The sequence below is a fragment of the Pteronotus mesoamericanus genome, unplaced genomic scaffold (genome assembly GCF_021234165.1).
Source record: "Pteronotus mesoamericanus isolate MK-2021 breed Mesoamerican mustached bat unplaced genomic scaffold, CSHL_Meso_final contig_55, whole genome shotgun sequence".
NCBI classification, from domain to species: Eukaryota; Metazoa; Chordata; class Mammalia; order Chiroptera; family Mormoopidae; genus Pteronotus; species Pteronotus mesoamericanus.
This window is the reverse complement of record NW_026555198.1, coordinates 530775-546925: the sequence shown is the minus strand read 5'-3', so window position 1 is coordinate 546925 and position 16151 is coordinate 530775. Positions and strand designations below refer to the sequence as shown.

Here is a 16151-nt window from a genome sequence, read left to right as displayed (position 1 = left end):
CTTTAGGATTCTTTGTTTGTATTTGATATTTGGCATTTTAATGATGATGTGCCTTGGAGTGGGCCTCATTGGGTTCCTCTTGAATGGGACCCTCTGTGCTTCCTGGACTTGTGTGACTTTTTCTCTCCTCCAATTAGGGAAGTTTTCCATCATCACTTTTTCAGACAGGTTCTCTATCCCTTCCACCTCCTCTTCTCCTTCTGATTTCCCTATTATACGGATATTGTTATGTTTCAGGTTGTCCTGCATTTCCCTCAACGCCTCTTCTTCTTTTTTAGTCTTTTTTCATTTTCTTGCTCTCTCTGGGAGCTTCTTTCTACCTTGTCTGCCGGCTCGCTGATTCAGTCCTCAGCTTCATCTAGTCTGCTTTGGGTTCCTTTGACTGTGTTCTTAAATTCAGAAATTGTATTCTTCATTTCCTCTTGTATCTTACTGATAGTTTCTATGTTTTTTTATGCTGATATAGTTTGTAGTAAGTTCCTCATGGTTTCCCTGTAGTTTTTGTAGTTCTCTCTGAGCTCACTAAGCTCATTGAGCTTCCTTAGAACTGTTGTTTGGAATTCAATATCCAATAGTTTACTTGACTCTATTTCATTTATTTCTCTTTCTGGGATTCCTCCTTTCCCTTCGAGTGGGGTATATTTCTTTGACTTCCCATTATTTGTGACTCTCCTCTCTTTTGCTTCTGATTCTTAAGTTGATCTGTCTTGATTTCGTGACTTTGTGGTGTGATCTTCTATGGTAAGAGACCGATGTTTTTACTTTCTGGATCTGCCTCTGATGATGTCAGATGTCATCCCTGTCAGACCTTAGGCAGTCTGTTTGAGACTTCCAGTAATCTACTGTCTGTGGCTGTCTCCTTCAACTGTTAACCTACTCACTCTGCACTCAGAAGTCCGGCTTAAAGACAGCTCAGGGTGGGGCGGAGTCCCTCCTGGGGGTGCGGTTATTGGGTCCTTTCACACCGCTGCCTTATGGGGGAGGAGTACTCACTGGGATCCCGCTGGCTACTCTCTCAGTTCTCTCCCCAAAGCCTCTGCCCCCAGTCTATCCTCAAGTTTTGCCAGAATTCTCTGTGCCCCCATTCGCAAAGGTATTACTGTCTGTGGCTGCCACTCTGCACACAGCCCGCAGCTTAGATAGCAAGGGGTGGGGTGGAATCCCACCTGGAGGCAGGGCTATTTGGTCATTTGATGCTGGTGCCGCTCAGGGGGCGTGGTCTCTGCCAGACCAAGATAGCTGCTGCTACATGGGGAATGAGTCAGCACCGAGATCCCCCCGGCAACTGCCTCAGTTCTCTCCCCAAAGCCTCCTTTTCCAGTCCATCCCCAGGCATCTCCAGCCCACTCTGTCCCTGCCTTTGCTGGAGACCAGGGCAAGTGGCTGCAAATAAAAATTTTGCGTTGGCCCTTTAAACAATTCTTTGTGTCTCCAGCCGCCTGTCTGTGGTAGAGAGCAACCCTACCGCTTTTCTCAGCTGGCTGTTTGTTGTGTACTTTTTGGGCTCTGGTGCTGTGGGCTAGAGATTTCCACTTTTGGTTTAGACCCCAGTCTTCTCACAGGGATCCAACTGGCCATTTCAATATCCTTCTGGAGCTGCCGCCTGTGGGCACCCCGCCCGCCTCCTCAGGTCTGTACTGTACTCCTTACCAGTTAGATTGCACTAAAGCCGATTCTCCTATCTCTGAGATTACAAGGCTTCTCTCACTCTATTGTTCAGTTTTTTGTTCCAGGTGATTTCTCCCCAATTTAGTTGTAATTCCAGGTTGTTCCTGGGAGGAGGTCAGTGTGACTTCCAGTCACTCCTCCGCCATCTTGATTCTCTCTGAAGTTTAAGTGTAAAGCTACATTATTTATTTGAGCCCCCCCCCTTTTTTTTTTGAGATAAGCCTGTATAGCTATGAATTTCCCTCTTAGGATTGCTTTCCCAGTGTCCCACAGATTCTGGATTGTTCTGTTCTCATTTTCATTTGTTTCAAGGTGTCTTTTGATTTCTTCCTTGATCTCATTGTTGACCTATTCATTGTTTAATAACATGACATTTAGCTTCCATGTCTTTGTGTGTTTTCAGTGTTTTTCTTGTGATTTATTTCTAGTTTCATAGTATTGTGGTCAGAGAAGGTGCTTGATATGATTTCAATCTTCTTAATTTTGTTGAGACTTGTTTTGTGTCCTAGCATGTGGTCTATCCTAGAAAACGTTCAATGTACACTTGAAAAGTATGTATGTTCTGCTGCTTTGAGGTGAAATGCTCTGAAGATATCAGTTAAATCCATTTCATCTACTGTGTTATTTAAGGCCAGTCTCCTTGTTGATTTTCTGCCTGGAAGATCTATGCATTGAAGTCAGTGGAATGTTAAAATCTCCAACTATGACTGTATATCTGTAGATCTCTACTTTTATGTCAATTAAGATTTGCTTTACATATTTAGGGGCTCCTCTGTTGGGTGCATAAATGTTTACTAGGGTTACAGCCTCTTGTTGGATTGTTCCCTTTATCATTATGTAGTGTCCTTCTTTGTCTCTTTCTTAAGCCTTGGTTTTAAAGTCTGTTTTGTTGGATATAAGTACTGCTACCCTAGCTTTTTTTCTTTTCCATTTGCATGAAATACCTTTTTCCAACCCTTTACTTTTTGTCTGTATGTATATTTTGATCTGAGATGGATCTCTGGGAGGCAGCATATATGTGAGTCTTGTTTTCTAATCCATTCAGCTACCCTCCATCTCTTGATTGAAGCATATCAGCCATTTACATTTAATGTGATTATTGATAGATACGTATGTAGTGCCATTTTATTATTAGACTGTTTCCCTCTGTTTTTTTCCTTTCTCTCTTTCTTCTTCTTCTTTTATTTAAATTTTATTATTAAATCATGTTTATTCAATTACAGTTGTCTCAATTTCCCCCTTGGCCCTCCTCCACCCATCCCTTCCCACCCCCCTCTCCCACAGTCAATTCCCACTCTGTTGTCCATGTCCATGGGTCACTCATACATGTTCTTTGTCTAGTCCCTTCTTCTTTCCATCACTGTCCTTCTCCATCCCCTCTGGTCACTTTCAGTCTGCTCCATGTTTCCTTGCCTGTGGTTTATTTTGTTTATTAGTTTACTTTGTTGAATAGATGCCACTTATAGGTGAGATCATATGGTATTTGTCTTTCATCAACTGGCTTATTTTACTTCGCATAATATTCTCCAGTTCCATCCATTTTGTTGCAAAAGGTAGAAGTTCCTTCTTTCTTTCTTTCTTTTTTAAATGCAGATTGATTTTGTTTATTTATTTTTAAATATAAAAATCCATTATAAAATATTTAAAAATTTAAATTCATTATAAAATCTCAGTAATTAAAACAACATGACACCAGCACAGAAATAATGAAGTAGATCAATGAAATAAAATGAGCATTCTAGAAACCAATGTATATTTCTGTCTAACAATGTAATAAAGGATTAAATTGATATTTCAAATCAATGGGGAAAATAAGGCTTATTCCACAAAAAAGTTCATGGACCACTATTACTTGAAATAAAACAAATACAGAGCCCTATTTCACACATTATACAAAAAATATTCAGGTAAGTTGAAAATCGATATGTAAAATCTAAAGAGTTTTCAGAGAAAATTCAAAATAACGTTTTTCTTACCCTGAAGTAACATATTCAAACCAGAAGCTATAAAGTAAAATATTGATAATATGACTATATTAAACATTTAAGACTATATAGTAATATACATATTAAAAATGTTAAAGGCCAAGTAATAGAATAGGAAAGTACTTTAAACACATCTAAAAAAGGGTTAATAATTTTTTGCTCATTTTTTAGGGCAAAAATTCTACAAACATTTAGTCAAAAAATGGATAAACAATACCAAAAAGTCATTTAAAGCTTTTTAAAAATGATAGAAATAGGAAAGAAATCTACAAAAACAGGTTTAGTTTCAACAAATAATAAAGGAACAAAATAACATCATGGTCACAATCCAATTAATAAGTATTAAAAATATTGGTAATATCAAGTATTGGTGACTGTGAAAGGAACTGAGTATTCACAGACTCTTTTTCTTCATCTCCTTAAAGCAGTCCCTTTAGCCTGTTTTGCAGTGCTGGTTGGGTGGAGGTGTATTCTTTTGGCCTTCTTTTGTCAGGGAAACCCCTTATTTCAACTTCCATTTTAATTGTGAGCCTTGCTGGGTAGAGCAGTCTTAGTTGCAGGCCTTTGCTTTTCATGACTTGGAATATTTCTTGCTATTCCCTTCTGGCTTGCTGTGTTTCTGTTGAGAAGTCAGGTGCTAGCCGTTCTGGGGCTCCCTTATATGTTACTACCTCTTTCTTCCTTGCTGCTTTTAGGATTCTCACTTTGTCTTTGATATTTGCCATTTTAATGATGATGTGTCTTGGAGTGGGTCTCATTGGGTTTTTCTTGAGTGGGACTCTCTGTGCTTCCTGGACTTGTGTGACTTTTTCTCTCCTCCAATGAGGGAAGTTTTCCATCATTACTTTTTCAAACAGGTTCTCTATCCCTTCCTCATCCTCTTCTCCTTCTGGTATATCTATTATGCAGATATTATTACATTTCAGGTTGTCCTGCATTTCCCTCAATGCCTCTTCATTCTTTTTTTTTTTAATTAATTTATTTACTTTTTAAATACATTTGTCTCTGCTTTCCCCCCACCTCTTTCCCTTGCCCCCTCCCACCTTCCCTCCCTCAGCTCTTCCCCTTTGGTTTTGTCCATGAGTCCTTGCTATATGTTCCTTGACTTTCCCCTTCCCTTCCCTTTCCCTGCCCCCTCCTTCCCTCTTGTCTCTGTTGATTTCTTTTCCTTTCAGTGTTGCTGGTCATATTTTCCTTGCTTCTTTGCATTGTCTTTTTGAGTCTTTTTTCATTTTCTTGCTCTCTCTGGGAGCTTCTTTCTACCTTGTCCTCCAGCACACTGATTCGGTCCTCAGTTTCATCTAGCCTGCTTTGGATTCCTTCTACTGTGTTCTTCAATTCAGAAATTGTATTCTTCATTTCCTCTTGTATCTTCCTGATAGTTTCTATGTTTTTTTTTTTTATGCTGATATAGTTTGCAGTAAGTTCCTCATAGTTTCCCTGTAGTTTTTGGTAGTTGTCTCTGAGCTCACTGATCTCATTGAGCTTCCTTAGAACCATTGTTTTGAACTCAATGTGATAATTTACTTGCCTCTATTTCATTTAGTTCTCTCTGTGGGGATTCCTCTTTTCCCTTCTAGTGGAGTATATTTCTTTGTCTTCCCATTCTTTGTGAGACTCTTCTCTTTTGCTCTGCTTCTTAAGATGATCTGTCTTGATTTCCTCACTTTGTGGTATGAACTTCTATGGTAGGAGACTGCTGTTTTTCCTTTCTGGATCTGCCTCTGATGATGTCTGATGTCATCCCTGTCTGACCTTAGGCAGTCTGTTCGAGGCTTCAGGAATCTACTGTCTGTAGCTGTCTCCTTTAGCTGTCAATCTAGTCACTCTGCACTCAGCAGGCCAGCTTACAGATACCACAGGACAGGGCTGAGTCCCTCCTTAGGGGTAAGGGGTTATTGGGTCCTCTCACACTGTTGCAGCACAGGGCAGTGATCTGCATGACCAAGATGACTGCTGCTGTATGGGGGATGCGTCAGCTCTGGGATCCTACCAGCTACTCTCTCAGTTCTCTCCCCAAAGCCTCCTTTCCCAGTCTCTCCTCAGGCATCTCCTGCCTATTCTGCCCTCACTTTTGCTGGAGACCAGGCTAAGTGTCTGCAAATAAAATTTATTCATTGGCCCTTTAAACAACTCTTTGCATCCCCAGCCACCTGTCTCTGGCAGAGAGCAGCCCTGCCGCTTTTTGCAGCTGGCTGTTATGTGTGAACTTTTTGGGCTCTAGTGTTGTCAAATGGAGATCCCCACTTATGGTTTAGACCCCTCTCTTCTCAGGGGGATCCAGCTGGCTGTTTCAATGTCCATCTGGTGCTGCCACCGTGGGCACCCCTTCCACGTTCTTGAGTCTCTACCACATTCCTTACCAGTTAGTTTTGCTAAAGCTGATTCTTCTGTCTGTCCAAGGTTATAAAGTTCCTCTCTTGCTATTGTTCAGTTATTTGTTCCAGGTGATTTCTCCACAATTTTGTTGTAATTCTGGGTTGGTCCTGGGAGGAGGTCAGTGTGACTTCCACTCACTCATCCACCTTCTTGATTCTTCCTTTTTCTTCTTCTTCTTAAAGCAAATCCTTTAACATTTGTTGCAGTATTGATTTGGTGTTAACAAACTCCTTTAGCTTTGTCTTGTCTGGGAAGTTCATTACTTCTCCTTTGATTTTAAATGATAGCCTGCAGTGTAAAGTAGGCTTGGTTGTAGGTCCTTGCTTTTCATCCCCTTGAATATTTCATGCCACTCTCCTCTGGCCTGAAATGTTTCTGATGAGTAAGAAGATGAAAGTCTAATTGGTGCTCCCTTATAGGTAACTTTCTGCTTCTCTCTTGTAGCTGTTAGGTTTCTCTCCTCATCTTTAAGCCTTGTCATTTTAATTATGATGTGTCTCATTGTAGTCCTCTTTGGATCCAACTTGTTTTGGATTGTCTGAGTTTCCTAGACTTGTGTGACTTTTTCCTTCACCAGATTAGGGAAATTTTCTGTCATTCTTTGTTCAAATAGATTCTCAATCTCTTGTTCACTCTCTTCTCCTTCTGGTATTCCCATGATGTGGAGGTCCTTATGCTTCAATGTTGTCCAAGATGTTTCTTAAGTTCTCCTCTTTTTATTAATTTTTTTTCTTTTTGCTGCTCTGCCTGATTGTTTCTTTCTACCTTGCCTTCCAAAACACTGGTTCAATATCTGCTTCTTCTAACCTACTGTTTATTCCATCCAGTGTATTTTTATCTCAGATATTGCATTATGTTTTTTTGACCGATCCTTTTTTGTGGTTTCTCTTATCTTTTTTCATGGTGTTGATTATCCTTATAATCATTATTCTAAACTCTCTTTATTTTTTCAAATACATTTGTCTTTGCCTTCCCCCCACCACCTTCCCCTGCCCCTTCCCCCCTCTCTTCCTCAATCCTTCCCCTTTGGTTTTGTCCATGAGACCTTGCTACATGTTCCCCGACCCTCCCATTCCCTTCCTTTTCCCCTGTCCCCCGCCTCCATCCCTCTTGTCTCTGTTCATTTCTTTTCCTTTCAGTGTTGTTGGTCTTATTTCTGATAAGTGGCTTACTTCCATTTCATCTAGTTTTCTGGAAATTTTCTTGTTCTTTAATTTGGGGTCTGTTTCTTTGTCTTCCCATTTTGGCTGCTTCTTTGTGTTTTCCCCCTTTGATATTAAACTAATCAGGTTTTAAACCGATCAGTTGTCATTCTAATCAATCTGTAAGTCTGCTTAAGTCTGACTGCTTCAGAAGTGTGGGGAAGAGTAATTCCTGTGGGCTGGGATATTGCTTCCCCTCAGGCCAATGCCATTCAGAGAGGAGTGTCTGCCTGAGAGTAATGGCCCCTGCAGCATGGGGAATGACTCAGTGCATGGATCCTGGAAGCTATTCCCTCAGTTCTCTCCCAAGAGCCAGCTACCCTAGACTCTCCTCAGCCACCTCTAGCCCACTCTGCCCTCCCTTTGATGGCACCCAGAGTAATTGGCTGCAAACAAAATTTTGTGCTTTGGGTCTTTTAAAGGCTCTCTGCACCTCCAGCCGTCTCTCCCTGGTGGACAAAACCCCTGCTGCTTTTTCACAGCTTGATGTTATCTGGGTTCCTTTCTGGCTCTGGTACCATAGGCTGGGGAGCCAAGCTTGGGGTTTAGACCCCACACTTTTCAGGGGGAATCTCACTGCAGCTAAAATATCTCTGGCTTTTCAGCTGCCATCGTGGGAGCCCAGCCAACCCTCTCATGTCTCTTCCACACTCCCTACCAGTCACGTTGTGCTGAAGTGTTTTCTTCTGTCTGTCCATGGTTGTAAGGTTTCTCTCCAGCTAGTGTTAAGTTGGTTATTCAAGATGATTTGTCTACAATTTAGTTGTAATTCCAGACTGGTTCTGGAAAGAGGTTAGCATAGCTTCCACTTACTCTTCTGCTGTCTTGGATCCAAAATCAATAGGTTTGTAATTATTGCACTTTTATTATGTATTTTTTTTTACTTTTTTCCCCATCATCTTCTTCTAGAACTCCCTTGAACATTTCTTGTACTACTGGTTTGGTGTCAATGAACTCCTTTTGTTTCTCATCTCTGCTAAGCACCTTATCTCTCCTTCGATTCTAAATGATAGTGTTGCTGGGTATAAGTAATCTTGGTTGTATTTCCTTGTTTTTTCATCAGTTTGAATAATCTGTGCCCACATCTTCTGGCCAGAAAAATTTTTTGTTGGGAAATCAGCTGACAGTGTTATGGGAGCTTCCTTGTAGTTAACTGCTTTTCTTTTGCTGCTTTTAAGATTCTCAGTGTCTTTAACCTTTGCCATTTTAACTATGATGTGCCTTCATGTAGGCCTCTTTGGATTCATCTTGCTGGGGATTTTCTATCCTTCCTGGACTTGTATGTCTATTTCCTCTACCAGTTTAGAGAAGGAAGCTTTCCATCATTATTTCTTCAAATAGGTTTTCAACCTCTTGCTCTCTTTCTTCTCCTTCTGGTACCCCTATGATGCAAATGTTAACATTTGACATTGTCCAAGAGAAGAGGTCCCTTAAATGATACTCATATTTTTAAATCTTTTTGTTTTTGCTATTCCTATTAAGTGTTTTCTGCTACTTTGTCTTCAAAATCACTGATTTGATTCACTGTTTCACCTAATCTCTTGTTGATTCCATGTAATGTATTCTTCATTTCAGTTATTGTGTTCTCATTTATGACTGTTTTTAAAATGTTTTCTATCTCTTTTTGTAAGTTCTCACTGAGTTCATCTCTTTGTTCCTTAAATTCATTGAGCATCCTTATAATCACTGTTTTGAACACTGTATCTGGTAGACTGGTTACTCCATTTTGTTTAGTGCTTTTTCTGGAGTTTTGTCCTATTATTTCTTTTGTGACATGTTTCTTTGTCCCTGTTTTCTGATTGCCTCCCTGTGTTAGTTTCTATGTATTAAATGGTGGTTCTGCCACCATTTATTGGCAGGTGACCTTAGGTAGTACATGTTCTGTTGGACCCAGTGGTACAGTTCCCTTGGTCACCTGAGCTGAGAGCTGCAGGGCTGTCCCTTGTGTGGGTCATGTGCGGCCTCTGGTTTTAGTTGAGCCTTGGTTGTTGATGCATCAGTGGGTAGGATTGGTCTCCAGGCCAGCTGGCTGAGAATGATTACAATGGATGTGCTGTTATAATGGGCTGATTTCATGGAGTAGAATTTGCTTTATTGGAGTTCTGGTATCTGCTAAGTTCATCCTTTGATTGTGTCATTTTTTGAGCCAATTGGGTCATAGTCTTAATGTGATTTGAAGCTGGGCACTGGGTATATTGGCTCTAGGACCTCTCAGCAGTGTCCCTGGTGAAGACCAAGGTCAGCCAATGACTGTGCCTGGCCTACAACCACCTGGTAGGAGCTACAAGGTGATGTGAGATTGGTAGCTTCTTGTGCTGGTTGTGGAGGTGCCTGGGAGAACTATGCTGTGAAATGAGGCTGGCTGCCACTAGTACCAGGCTTAGTCCTACTCAGCAAGAGGAACAGGCCATGCCAAAACCAGCTGCTGCTTGTTTGGGGTTTGTGGACCTTTAATAGATTCCAGCTAAAGTCTGCAGTGTGGGCTGATGCCAGCCACTTGTGAGAAACAGCTGCTGAAAAATGTTCAGACCAGTGCTCAAGTTGTGTGTGGTCGGGTCTCAGGGGATCAACAGAGTAGAGTGAGCAGTGTTTGCCAGGTTGATGGATCTCAGACTTGCAACTCACCTGCACCTGCAGATTGGGTGGGAGGAAGGCCTGTACAACAACTTATGATATTTTTCAGTGGAATATGGTATTAGCCTCATTTTCTTTGTGAAGAAAGTAAGACCAAGAAAGGATGATGTGAAAACTGGTTACTGAAGGTTAGAGGTCTGGTAAGTAATAGGGTTAAACCTGGAACCCAAATCTCTAAAGCCCTTGTCCAGAGAGAGAGAGCCAGAAAGGAAATGACTGCTCCATGACTCAGCCAGGGTGCTTTATCTTTCCCTGGAATATATGAGATCTTCCATAAATAATGCTCTTGATTTGTGTCATGTAGAGTCACCTAAGTTCAGACAGGTGAGAAGAGCAATGCTATAGCACAGATATTGTAAGATTGGTAGGGCTCTGTGACACCTCACATTATACATTAGGTGGGTGTTCATATCTGCCCCAAAGAGAGAAGCAAAACCTGGTGGTAAGTCCTAGGCTCTTTTTGTTGTACTCACTCAATCTGGGAAACAAGTGGCAAAAGAGGAGGAAAGTACAGAAAAGGTGCAATGACATGGTGTTTTCATGAGCATGTGTGGTGGTGGCGGTGAACCCATAACAATGAGAAGCACAAGGACCATTAATAGCAGTATCTCTTCCAATCAGGTAGAAAATCCACTGCTTTTCGGGATCTGTATTTCTATAAAGCTGCTTTTCTTGTTAAGTATTACTTAACAGTACTTCAGTGCCAGATATTAATCTCTGAACTTTTATGTTTTAGGAGCCTCGTTGACACTGTTTATGCCTTGAAGGATGAGGTGAAAGAACTGAAACAGGTAATGAAATATAAAAGTATTTTTTTCAGATCATAACAGGACTACTCCCTTTTCCTTGTCACACACCACTAGATGCTCACAGGAAAGGTCCAGGACCAAAATGGTGAGGTGAGGATTTTTGTCTTCCTTGTGTCATCAAGGTGGGTTTTGTTGATTTTACCATGTAGCCTTCGGGTGAAACTTCTGAGGCTTGCTTATGTGCATATTTAATGATTTACAGAAGGGTCCCAAACTTGGTTACAACTTTCATGCTTCATGACATTTGTAAACAGAACTTAAGAAAAAAGTCATTTGTGAACATGTAAGTTAACCAGAATCATAAATTATAATTTGTGTGTCCTGTGCAGATGTGATCCAGTATTTTATGATGTACACATTTCCTTGTATTTGAGGACTGACTGTACCCGGTGACAGGGTAAAGGATGGGTTGGAAGTGAGAGAGACCAGATGCTGGAAGACCACTTATGAGGTTATTACAAACTCAGGGAAGACATGATGAAGTCCTGACCTAAGGCAGTGCTACTGAGGCTGCAGAGGAGGAAAACGAATATAAAGGAAGGCATATTGCAGAATTAGACCCCATGGAAAATGATGGTATAATGTTGGGATTAAGAAAGAGTCAGGGATTGAAGATGAAGTTTATTACCTTGGTATCTAGTTTGATATGGTGATGTCCTTCATGGAGATCAGCAATCACAAGAGGAAGAGAATTTGGGGGTGACATAGATAGACTTGACTTTAGGACATAATGTGTTTGGGGACTCAATACACATCTAAGGAGAAATACCAATCTGACATTGGGATCTCTGGATCCAGCTCTAATGAGACAAGATGAGGTAAGTACCAAAGAGATTTGGTAGGCTTCTTAATAGATACTTGATTTGAAAGAGAATATACACTAAACAAAAAGTATTAAATTAGCAGAGGGCGAGGGCCAGAGCCTTCAGGAATGCTTATATTTCAAGGAAGAAGGTTGCAAAAGATTCATCAGAGAGATGTAGGAAAATTAAGAGGCTGCCTTGTGTTAGGAGCTGAGGAAGAGGAGTTTGGGGAAGAAAAGTATAGTCAGTAGTGAAGGCTGCCAAGAGGATGAGCAGAAGGAACCCAGAGAAGGGGTTCCTGTGTTTAGTAATCAAGTCTTTTCCCATCATAGGAGAATAAAAGAATGAAGCAATGCCTGGAAGAAGAATTGAAATCAAGAAGGGACCTAGAAAAGTTGGTCCGGAGGCTGTTGAAGCAAACTGATGAGTGTATTCGGGCTGAGTCCAGTAGCAAGACCTCCATCCTTCCATAACATTACTGTGCACCTGGGCAGGGTGTGCCTTCAGTGCTTCTTGAAATGTCCAGCTGAATGATTTGGCTCAGTTTGCTCATTTCTTTGTTTTTTATTTTGTATTTGAGTCAGCTCCCTTCCCTCTGTTGCTTGGGTGTTTGTTGTTTTTTGGTTATTGGATGGTTGGTTACATTTTTTTCAACAGGGGTAAAAGAAAGTGGTGGTGGTAGAAGTCTCCCCAGTGTTTTTTCCATTCAGTAACAAAAGGGAAGCTAATGTAGGCAAATGACTTAAGTGGCCTTCTGATGGCCTTCAATTCATAGTGCCTCTTTAACAACAATTACCCTTTTGGAGCTGGCTACTAGCCCAAAGCAGCTGGCCATGACTTATTAAAGGTGAACTTGGCTATCTGCAACGATTTCCTGTACATGGAAGCTCCTCAATACCTAATTTACTGATGGCAAATATTTTTGAGCTATGACTAGAGTAGGGTGAAGGACAAACACATTAGCCCAGAGATCGAGCTGCCCTTCCCTGGACCATCATGTGCCACCCCTCAATACACAGTTGTTTTTTTTTTTATTACTACCTGATGTACTCTAAAAGATCAAGAAGACAGTAGAGCCCTTATTTCTTTTGTGTTGGTTTACATTTTAACTCTCTGGGTCAGAAGCTCTGATCATTCTTGCCAACACCAAATCCATTAGCAAATTGCACTGGACAGTACTTTGAGCAGCAGAGTTGACAACCTCTTCTCTGGTACATGTTAGGATTTTCCTCTAACCTTCTGCAAGTGCGCTAGTTTTTTATCTCCCCTGTGCTTTTAGCCAACCATACCAAGTGGTGTGTAAACTAGTATGTGTGTGCTTTGCTCACTTTCTAAAAATATAGACTGTGAGAAGGTACTTTATCTACATTGCATATTCAAATTGCAACTTCTCATCTTTAAAACAATTTGTCATTGAGGAGATATTGTGCCCTAGTAGACAGCTTTGATTAATTTTATTGCTCTCCCATATATGCTATCAGAAGCTGTAATGTTCATCGACCTCTAAGCATTATTTGTAGAAATGTGCTGTTGTTCCAGTTTGTATATCCAGACCAAAAAAAAAAAAAAACACACACACAAAAAAAACACACAAAAAAAGAGGTCCTCTCTAGTAGCTGTGTGCTGGTTACTAGTGAAGCTGATTATTTGGAACTAGTTTACTCAAGTTGCTCATCAAATCAAACCATTGCTTTGTAAGTATGTCAGAAATTAGAGCTGTGACAAATCATATTTAGAAGATGGTCACAGAAGAGCAGCAAACATCCAAACTCCACCCAGTTGAAAGTCAGCCAAAGGTTATCTCTCTCAAAAAGGTGGAATTTGGCTGGGTGGGGAAGATCACTGGAAAGAGAGACAAAGGGCCTGTGGACTAATCAAAGTTCTCTTCCACATATATCTGATGGGTGCCTATAATATGGGTTTTGCAAATATTGTTTAGAAACCAAACTTAAAGCTTGAACTGCTCCCCAGCTTGCTAAGTCCTTCTTCTTTCTAGTGCTTGGGGCGAGGGGGTATCAAGTTCCCATTGCTACATGGTACAGGGCTGTTGACTGCTTGCTGCACAGCAGAAACTATACTATTCAGAGGAATTGGCCTATTCCAACAGTCCAGCATCAGCCACCCACACACAGCTGTCTTTAAAAACTGAAGAGTGAAGATTTCTAGGAATTGGCTATTGTTCTGTTTTTAAGCACAGCACTATAGGTAAGCCATCCTTCACTTAAAAATTAAAATCAACACAGATCTTAGCATTTGCTCTGTCTGTGGTTAATCAATGGCTTGCAATAGATGTGCAAACTATATCCATAGGAAAAAATTTTGCAATTACAAAATATTTAAGTTGATAAGGTATAGCGTAAAATATTGAAAGGTCTTTATTTTAGAGTGATGTATATATGCATGTTTTGGGGACTTGGCCCTTCTGATGAGAGGCCCTTGGTACTCTGGGTAATGAAGCTTGTGCAGAGTGGTGTCCACACTCACACACTAACCAATAATATAAAAGGAAATGAAGCCATGTTAACCTGAGAGCAGTGTCTCCATAGTTGTGTTGTTTACAAAACTCTATAAATGGGTTTCTGTTACCCTATAATTAAATTGTTGCCCTTAGAGGCCTGTCAGTTTCTCTTCTGTCATGTTTCTTCTTACACAGGCTCAAATTTTCTAATTTGTTTTTATTTTGAAGACTTTTAAAATTAAAATTTTCAATAAATAAGAATAATAATCCTTTATAAAATTAGTGCTGTGTTTCTTTTTATATCAATTAATTAATTAATTAATTTTGTGAGCTGGTATATAGAAAGATTTCTTATAGCAGCTTACTTTTCTATTTCCCTCACCATCAGGCCTCATAACCAGCTTTGACCTTTTTTACTCAGGTAAAATGACATTTGCTCCCCAGTTTATACAAATAATACATGCCATGAGACAGAACCTTCACGCCTCTCCTTCTGGTCCCAACCTATACACTGTTTTGTACTTCTCTCCATTTTCCTTCCAATGCTAGAGAGAGATCTATTTTCCTGAACAAATTTATCCCCTGTCCCTCTTTACATTTTGCAGGATTTTGTCTATCAGTGATATCTTATATTTTTACCACAGTTGGAATGTTGGTGTCAAGAGTCAGGAAAAATATATTTGCTCGCTCTGAAGATAGATGCTCTGGATATTATCTGTTGCTACTCAGCATCCATTCCTACCCTTTTTATGTTCCCCCTGGGAGGCCACACACACACACACACACACCCCTCCCCCCAGACACACACACACACACACACACACACACACACACACACACACACACACACACACACACACACACACACACACACACCCCCCCCCCCACCTCCCCCCAGACTCCGTTGCAACTAGGTTTTGGATACAAAGTGGGTTCTGATACATTTTCAGTTCTGTCAATGATATGCTTTTGCACAATATTTAGAAGATGTAAGTTAGGCAGAGGGTATCTTCCTGGGGCTAGGTGGGTGGCTGGCAGTTCCAAGGATAAGTTTGTGGTTTCCGTACTCCACTTTCCAGTGTGTGTACTTACAGTCTTTTGAGTGAGAAACTATAGTGGTAGGAGTGCTAACAATAGAAGCAGCAGCACCTTCCAAAACTAGATTTGGATCACAACTGCAGTGATATGACTTTGAAGCCATTAGTCCAATGGCAGGCCCCTGACTTCTGTTTCTGTAGCCAACAATTTTGTAGACACCTCATACTGCTTTTCTGCTGAGATATCTTTAGTGATTTATGTTTTTTATTCTGAAGCAATGGATGTAACATTGCAACTCCTGTGTATTAGGCTCCGTACTGAGTATTTTACATCATTAAACTCATGTAATCCTCACAACCCTAGGAGGTATTCACTGTTGTTAACCCTATCTCATAAATGAACCGAGGCACAGATGTTAAACAAAATGCTAGTATGTGTGGAGCTGAAATTTGAAATCCTGGTCTGTCTGGCTATTGTATCCATGTTCTTCCTTTCTTTATCTCACTTGAAAAAGTATTTATTTCTCCTTCACTTTTTTCCTTGAATTTATTGGGGTAACATTGGTTAATAAAATTATATAGGTTTCAGATGTACAATTCTATGATACATCATCTGTATATTGTATCTTGTGTTTACCACCCAAAGTCAAGTCTCCTTCCATTACACTTTATCCCCCCTTTACTCTTTTCTACATCTGCCCACCCCCTTTCTCACTGGTAGTCACTATACTGTTGTCTGTGTTTATGAGGTACTTTTTTTTTTGGCTTAATCCCTTCACCTTCTTTACCCAGCCCCACAACCCCCCTCCTCACTGATAGCTGTCAGTCTGTTCTCTGTATCTACAGGTGTGTTTCTATTTTGTTTATTAGCTTATTTTGTTCATTAGATTCCACATATAAGTGAAATTGTATGGCATTTGTCTTTCTCTGACTGGCATATTTCATTTAGCATAATGTTCTCTAGGTCCATCCTTGCTGTCGCAAAGGATAAAGTTTCCTTCTTTTTAAGGCCAAGTAGTATTCCATTGTATAAATGTACCACAGCTATTTTAACCACTCATCTACTGATGGGCATTTAGGCTGCTTCCAAATCTTGGCTATTGTAAATAATGAAGTAATGAACATAGAGAAGCATTCTTTCAGAGTAGTGTTTCAGGTTTCTTCAGATATATTCCC

The 16151-nt window shown here is 40.5% G+C and overlaps 1 protein-coding gene across 2 annotated transcripts in view; it reads left to right on the top strand.

Moving 5' to 3' along the window:
• Positions 1-14217, top strand: part of ARHGEF6 (Rac/Cdc42 guanine nucleotide exchange factor 6) — a 172971-nt gene extending 158754 nt beyond the window's left edge. For both annotated transcript variants that reach the window (XM_054579556.1, XM_054579554.1), the window contains 2 exons: positions 10605-10659; positions 11813-14217. In XM_054579556.1, the coding sequence (XP_054435531.1) occupies positions 10605-10659; positions 11813-11953 (196 nt within the window). In that variant the 3' untranslated portion in view covers positions 11954-14217. The remainder of the gene's footprint in view (positions 1-10604; positions 10660-11812) is intronic.
• Positions 14218-16151: the final 1934 nt, after the last annotated feature.